Below are 8,456 nucleotides of genomic sequence, written 5' to 3'. Positions count from 1 at the left end.
CAGCAGCAGCAACTGCAGCAGGTTTTTGCTTCATATCACTTTCTTCTATTTATTTGATTATGAATTTTTATGCATTTAAGCAGATCAATATGGTTGTCTATTTTTGGTGGTTTTGCTTTCACCATATTTTTATTTATTTATTTTCTATTTTTGTTATACAATTTATGAATGGTAGAGGGCACGAAACAAAGCTGCATAATCTTGTGAATATGCTACCATGCATTATGACATTATGTGCTGCTGATGGTGTTATTAGATTCATTTGCAATCACTTTTATTATTTCATTTTCTATCATTCTTTATTCCCCCTATGCACTTCAGAGCCAACTAACATACTATCTCTTGTTTGTTTCAGAACAACCGAAAAAGGAAACAACATTCTTCTTCTGGACCCGGCAATAGCACTGGTACTGGAAACACAGTAGGTCCTTCACCTAATTCACCACCATCAACTCACACACCTGGTGATGGAATAAATACAGCAAGCAGCATGCAGCATGTTAACAGTATGCCAAAGAGTATGATGATGTATGGTACAGAAGCAACGGGTGGCCTTGCATCGTCTTCTAATTTGCTTGTAAGTTTTATTTTAATTTATTTAGCTTGTTAGCTGTTACAGTATATAAATCATGCTTCATATATACATTTGATTCACTGTTGAGTTGTACAGTATGCTTTTTTTGTCTGGTACTTCTAGCCCTTTTGTTTGCCAATCATATTTAAGTCATTTATAACTAGTTGGAAATCCACAATTGCTAAGCATCAATCCTCTTGAGGCATTTCCTTACTCATAGTGTTTTTGATACTGTATTATAAGCCGGGAGAAGCTATTTTGTCCAATTGTCCTTTGTATCATCATCATCATCATCATCATTTCATAAAGCAGGAGGATATGGACCGATTTGGAGATGTTGGTACTTTAGAGGATAATGTGGAATCCTTTCTATCAAATGATGGAGGAGATGAAGGTAGTCTCTATGGAAGTATAAAACAAAATCCGGCTGAGCAACAAAAGGAACCATCAAAAGGTAGTCTTTTACGACTGATTCGCTTGTGTATTAAAGTATCATTGACCAAATTTTGCATTTCAGGTTTCACCTTTGCTGAATTTGGTTGCATACGAACAAGGAACAGCAAAGTTACTTGCTGTCATTTTTCATCTGATGGAAAATTGCTTGCCAGTGCTGGACATGACAACAAGGTATTGCATAATGCATAATATACATAGTACGGCTTATTTGAAAAATGTATATGGTGAAGATTATGGTGTTTTGTCCCCTTCTTCTACATGCTAACCATTTTGCTACACTGTATCTTGCCCTTTCCCCTTTGTTTCTAAATTAGTTTATTTGATCACATCCATTTGGAGTTTTTCTACCAAACCTTATGAAACTATGTTTTTATCTACTCATGAGTTATCTTATTCTAAAGGTGTGCTCTTCTATCATATGCCATATACATAATGGATTATTGTGACATTTTGATTTAGTTATGAACGTTTTCCCCTTTTTTGTGGTGGGGTTAATAAGATTGCCTCTAATCTCTAGATTTAATTTTCTGAAAAAACTAATTGAAACAAATTTGTATACTATCTAGTTACTAATAGTTGTTTGTGTTACTTTTAAATGGAAACCCAAACTAGGTTGTCCTTTGGAACATGGACACTTTACAGACAGAGAGCACTCCAGAAGAACACAAGTTGGTTATTTCAGATGTCCGTTTTAGACCAAATTCATCTCAGTTGGCAACAGCCTCAATCGATAAATCTGTGCGGTTATGGGATGCAGCCAATGTAACAGTTTTACTAACTTGCCGAGATTTACATTCAGCTTGAACATTTTAATTTTCTAACCTAAACCTAGATTCTTGCTTCTTTATGCTTTGTTCCCCCTGTGGGGTTTGTCAAGGCCTTTTGCTGATATAACTCTTATATTTTGGTTTTTTATTTGGTTTATTTGTTTAATGCAGCCAAGCTATTGTGTGCAAGAATACGGTGGGCACAGTGCAGCAATTATGTCTCTTGATTTCCACCCAAAGAAGACTGATATGTTCTGCTTTTGTGATAGTGAAAATGCAATTCGGTACTATGATATTACTTCATCCTCCTGCACACATGTATTGAAGGTTAGTTCATGCAATCTTTGTTTCCTCTTAGAATGTTTTATCATGTGTGCCTTGTATGTTTTACAATTGATGATTTCAGGGTGGAAATGCTCAAGTGCGGTTTCAGCCTAGAGTGGGGCAAGTACTAGCAGCAGCTTCTGACAAAGTAGTGTCAATTTTTGATGTTGAAACCGACAGACAAATTTATTCACTTCAGGTATAATCTATATCCATGCTTGCTCATCCTGCTTATGATATAATCTGATCTCGTCTTAAAAAGTATCAATGACACAGCTGATTTTGTTATATCCCTGACCTCTTTTTTTGACAATTGCTCGATTTATTGAATTTTCTTTTATGTTTTTTCTAGTTCCTCAGTATTATTCAGTCCTCTTTCTGCCTCTATCTTTTTCATTTTAAAATGATATCCTCCTTTCTTATTCCAATATATGTGCTACAGTTCAAATTATTTTATGATATTGTCGACCCAACTAACAAAATAGAAACCAGAATCAATCACCACATGAGACACTTGCAGCTGTTGGTGGAACTGAAGATTGGTTATCTTTTGCAACACTGTGATCTGTTTATTTCAAGGTTTGTTTGTCTTGTTGATTTTTTTGTTAAATTATTTGTCTTCATAGGGACACTCTGAAGCGGTGAACTATATTTGCTGGGATGCAACTGGAGATTTCTTGGCAACTGTGAGTCAAAATTTGGTGAAGATTTGGACACTGGCCTCTGGAGAATGCATTCAGGAGCTTAGCTCAAATGCAAACCAGTTCCATTCTTGTGTCTTTCATCCAAGCTATTCAACTTTGTTGGTGATTGGAGGGTTTTCGGTAAGTTTTTGTTTGATATGTGTTGTACTAAATGGATGTTTTTGAAGTGGTGCCTCGTACTTTCGGATCAGCAAAACTGCATCCATTCACAACACAGAAAAACATCCTAAAGAAATTCCTTCCTTCAATGACAAAAGCCTGTCCTTAATCCATTCAGTTCGGTTGGCAATCTGAATCAACTGACATCATCAGGCTCCATCAAGAGATCCTTTGGTGTTCCTTTAGATCCCTGCAATCCATCATTTAAATCGAAGCCTTCTTTGCTCATCTTGTCTTTTCTTTAGGAGCAGGACTCATCATTACATGTTTGTTGCAGGAAATCTTGACACTAGTATCCATAATCATGTAGGAAAAAATAAAGAAACCATAAGCAAAGCAAATATGAACAATCTTTGCACTTGAAATTGTTACTTGATGCCTAACTAGTAACTACCACCAATCAACTTCTTATGCACCCTTTAGGAGTATCTACTGTCAAGCTGCCAAATGTATTTTTTTTTTAATTCCTTTAGGAAAAAAAAAAAATACTTGATTGCGTATCCTCAGATTGATCTGCTTATTCTTTTTCTGTATTCCTCCTCCTAATCTTTCTGAGATCTTTCCTTTCAGCCAACTCGCCAGTGGCCTAAACCTTCTTCCCTTCTAATCTTCCTATACAGATGACATGAATCAAATTCCAACTTGACAACATTAGGCTTGGTGTGTGAATGTATTTCAAATTAACTACTAAAGTTGACACAAATTTTGAATTGCAGCTGTAATTGTGTGTTCAACAATTTTTAGAAGTTAAACAATTTTTGTAACACTGTTTCTCCTCATTGTAAACCCAACACTGCTTCCAGTTTTTCTTGCTTTCGCATTTGCTTAAATTTGCTCAACTGAGTGTCATAGGTTGAGCCCTGTGTTAGCCATGAATTAGCTAGCACCCTTCATTAATCATCATTCGTTGAGGATTGTTGTTGATGTCTTGGAAATAAGTTTTATATGATTCAGAATTTTCATAATCTCAAATTATCAAAATGGGGTAAAAAGTGCCAACCGCTGACAAGTGATCTTTAACCCTTTTATTGTTATGATCTGAATATGTGATCATCCAATTAAATAAACATCATGGCGGATATTAACCTATTTCTATTACTGCTGAAGTTTCTCCTTTTTTTTTTTGGGGTTCTGTGGTCTGCAGTCCTTGGAGCTGTGGAACATGGCTGAGAACAAAAGCATGACAATTTCTGCACACGAGAATATAATTTCCGCTTTGGCTCAATCTCCTGTAACTGGAATGGTCGCCTCTGCAAGTCATGACTGCTCTGTTAAGTTATGGAAATAATTAACAGGTTATAGGCTCTCTTGTACTTACTCAATTCTTTGAGTCACACCCTTTATTATGAAAGAACTCGGAGATCTGTATTGGAAGGAAAAATTGGGTCTCTGAACATTATGCAATAATATTAATTAGTCTGCAATAAGGTGTAAGTGTAATGTCACATATATACAATTTTGCGCTATATTTAGTATCATAAGAACAAAGCATGTGGCGATTTTCGTAGTTCTAGTGACGATTATCAAAGTTGTTAAGGGAAATGTTTGTCTTGTCGCTGAAGATGTAATTATCCGACTATTTGTGATTGCTTGTATTATTAATCTTGTTTTCTATAAATTGGTCTATGGTATTTATGAAACTTAACTAAGTTGACTTTGGGTAGAACCAACTTGTGTTAACTTCGTACATTTGTTATTAGAAACGTTAGGAATTAATTCTTAAGCAAATTAAACAAAGTCTTAATGTGTGGTGGTCTTTTCTTTTTTAATTTTTTATTTAATTTTTAAGAGTAATTTTCCAAATCACTAGAATGTTTTAAAAGTAGACTAGTATTAAACCCGTGCGATGTACACACTTACATTTAAATTTGACATGGTTAGTAAAATAACATTTTATAATCAGGAACACCAAAGAGCTTGAGTTACTGCAATTAAAATGAGGCCAGATGACTGTTACTGAGTACACTAACAAGTTCAAAGAATTGTGCCGGTTTCTCCGTATTTGTCAAGGTGCTCTTGAGGATTTCGCTGAATAGAAGTGTATCAAATATGATGGAGGCCTTCAGAGTGACATTCTAAGCTCCGTTGCACCTATGGAGATTAGAGTGATTTCTAAACTCGTGAATAAGAGTAGGGTGGCTGAGGAGTGTGTGAGAAAGGCAGCAGTAGAGAAAGGAAGTCAGCAAATGCCTTTTCAGAGGGCCCAAGGATGGAAGTTCACACCGAGAGGCAGAAACTTTAAGCTTGGAGACTTCGTCCCAAAGCACAATCAGGGTCAGAACAGCTTCAGGAGGCCGAACAACACTGCTAATCAAGGGAGAAGGTATAGAAAGCAGCCACAGACTGATTTAAGTTGTCAAAGGTGCGGGAAGCATCATCCTGGAGTCCCGTGCAAACTGGAATTAGGGGTATCCTACTTTTGTGGACAACCTGGGCATCCGGCCTTGAATTGTCCAGAGAAGAAGAAATATGAGACTGGCAGAGTACAGCAACCGAGAAGAGTGTTCACTATTTCTGCAGCAGGTGCTGAGCGATCCAAGACACTGATCAAAAGTAACTGTGAAGTAGTTGGTAAATCTTTTGATGCTTTGTTTGATTCTGGAGCAATGCATTCATTTATAGAATTTGAAAAGGCTAGTGAACTAGGATTGAAGATTGTGGTCTTGTGTTATGATCTGAAGGTGCATAATGCCACTTCTGAAGCCGTTGTGACTAGGTTAGACTATGCACAAGTGTCATTCTGAGTTAAACAGCGTGATTTTCTTCACGATTTGATTTGTCTGCCAATGACTGGTCTTGATCTCATCTTGGGATTGGATTGGATGTCTAAGAACCGTGTTTTGCTAAATTGTTCTAAAAAGACGCTACGTTTTATGTCGGAAGGGTCAGAAGGGCTGGTTGTGGCGAAGGATTATTAACTAAACTCGGTAGTTGTGAACTACAGTGGGTGTGAATGCAAGGGTGTTGTTCTGTTGGCGGCGAATATGTCAGGTGAGGAACAGAGCTTAGAAATTCCAGTTGTATATGAATTTCTTGAAGTATTTCTAGACGACATTCCTGAATTTTCTCCTGCTCAAGAGATCGAGTTTGTGATTCAGTTGCTCCTTATCGAATGTCACCACTGGAATTAACTGAACTCAAATCTCAGTTAGGAGAGCTAATGAGTAAAAGTTTCATCTGGCCGAGTGTTTCTCTGTGAGGAGCGCAAGTGTTACTGGTAAAGAAGAAGGACGGGAGCGTGTGCTTATGTGTTGACTATCGGCAGCTGAACAAGCTTACTGTGAAGATTAAGTTTCCGTTACTAGGAATCGACGACCTAATGGACCAACTTCATAGAGTTGGAGTATTTTCTAAGATTGACTTGCGATTCGGTTATCACCAAATAAGGGTGAGGGACAAAGACATTCCTAAGACTGCTTGCAGAACTCGTTTTGGTCATTACGAGTACACTGTAATGTCTTTTGGGTTTCCGAACACTCCTACAGTATTCATGGACTACATGAATCGAATTTTCCATCCGTTTTTGGATAAGATTGTAGTCGTCTTCATTGATGACATTTTGATTTATTCTAAGAATAATGAAGAGCATTAGGATCACTTGCGAACCATGCTACAAATCTTGAAGGAAAGAAAATTGTATGCTAAGCTATTTAAATGCGAATTCTGCAAGAGTGAGATGATGTTTCTTGGCCATGTGGTAAGTCAACAAGAGATTGCTGTGGATCCTGCCAAGGTTGAGGTGGTAATGGACTGGGGACGACCAACTTCTGTGATGGAGATTAGCAGTTTTCTTGGTTTGGCAGGTTATTATCGAAGGTTTATCAAAGGGTTCTCACTACACCTGTATTGGTGTTGCTTGAGCCGAATAAACCATTTGAGGTATACTGTGATGCCTCACTAAAGGGGTCTGGGGTGCGTGCTGATGCAGCATCGTAATGTCGTGGCATACGCCTCACGGCAGTTAACGCCGCATGAGATGAATTATCCGACTCACGACTTAGAGCTTGTTGCCGTTGTGTTTGCTCTAAAAGTTTGGAGGCATTACCCCTATGGCATCAAATTTCAAGTTTTCTTCGATCACAAGAGCTTGAAGTACCTTTTTTAGCAGAAAGAGCTGAATATGCGTCAGAGAAGGTGGATGGAACTTCTAAAGGATTATAACTTCGAGTTGAATTACCACCCTGGAAAGGCGAATGTTGTGGCGGACACTTTGAGCCGAAAGTCCCTATGTGCTGCTTGGATGATGCTACGAGAGGAAGAATTGCTAAGAGCATTCGAGAGTTTGAAATTGGGGGTTAGAGAGGAGTCTGGTACACCATGCTTAAGTCAGTTGCAAATTTCCAGTGAGTTTAAATCCAAGATCGAAAAAGCCCAACAAGACGAAAAGCAATTGGAGAAGGTGTGGCACTGTGGCCGGAAGTTGAACGAGGGAAGCGATGGAGAGTATCATGGGATGATGATGGAATATGGAGATTCAAGGGTAGGATCTGTATGTCGGATGTTGGAACCTTACGGTAGGATATCATAAAGGAGCGCACAAAAGTGGGTTTTCTATCCATCCGGGAAGCACTAAGATGTACCAAGATCTGAAAGCTATGTTCTGATGGTCGGGAATGAAGAACGACATAGCGTTGCATGTATCTAAGTGACTGACTTGTCAGAAAGTCAAAATTGAGCATCAGAGACCATCAGGAACCTTTCAGCCCTTAGAAGTTCCACAGTGGAAATGGGAGAGAATCGCGATGGATTTTTGGGTTAGGATTAACAAGAACTCGAGTTGGTTATGATGCTATTTTAGTGATTTTGGATCGACCGACAAAGTTGACTCACCTTCTCCCCATTCGGATGAGTTGCACAGTGGAGGAGCTAGCACGCTTGTACATTAAGGAGATTGTGAGGTTGTATGGCGTGCCTTCCACCATTATATCCGACAAAAATCCCCGATTCACATCAAGGTTCTTGGGGGATTTCCAATGAGCATTTGGAACTCAGTTGAGTTTAAGTACTGCATATCACCCTCAGACAGATGGTCAGTCGGAGAGAACAATTCAAACCCTAGAGGATATGTTGAGGGCTTGTGTTCTGGACCAAGCAATGAGCTGGGATTGATATACACCTCTAGTGGAGTTCGCATATAACAACAGCTACCATGCATGCATGGAAATGGCTCCATACGAGGCTCTGTATGAGAGAAAGTGTCAATCTCCAATATGCTGGTATAAAGCTGGAGAGAAAAGCTTGTGAGGGCTTGAAATGGTGCTAAAACCACTGAGCAGATAAAGAAAATTCGAAGCCGAATGCTTGTCGCTCAAAGATGTCAGAAGAGTTACGCGGAGTAGAGGCGAAAGCCTTTAGAATTTGAGGAAGGAGAGCATGTGTTTCTGAAAGTTACTCCAATAACCAGAGTGGGTAGTGCAATCAAGACGAAGAAGTTGAATCCCCGTTACATTGGACCATTTGAAATTCTAAAGA

General features: G+C 38.6%; 1 protein-coding gene across 3 annotated transcripts in view; it reads left to right on the top strand.

Annotated features, from left to right (window-relative positions):
* The window catches only part of LOC107609374 (transcriptional corepressor LEUNIG_HOMOLOG), a gene marked incomplete in the record, with an annotated part of 9,806 nt that extends 5,189 nt beyond the window's left edge, over window positions 1-4,617 (top strand). Inside the window, 9 exon segments of one of the 3 annotated variants that reach the window (XM_016311319.2) lie at window positions 1-21; window positions 356-577; window positions 884-1,028; window positions 1,092-1,201; window positions 1,643-1,792; window positions 1,969-2,124; window positions 2,204-2,320; window positions 2,748-2,945; window positions 4,129-4,617. In XM_016311319.2, the coding sequence (XP_016166805.1) occupies window positions 1-21; window positions 356-577; window positions 884-1,028; window positions 1,092-1,201; window positions 1,643-1,792; window positions 1,969-2,124; window positions 2,204-2,320; window positions 2,748-2,945; window positions 4,129-4,272 (1,263 nt within the window). 3 annotated transcript variants of the gene reach the window in all.

The sequence above is a fragment of the Arachis ipaensis genome, chromosome B07 (assembly GCF_000816755.2).
Source record: "Arachis ipaensis cultivar K30076 chromosome B07, Araip1.1, whole genome shotgun sequence".
Lineage (NCBI taxonomy): Eukaryota > Viridiplantae > Streptophyta > Magnoliopsida > Fabales > Fabaceae > Arachis > Arachis ipaensis.
This window is presented reverse-complemented; position numbering and strand designations above follow the sequence as displayed.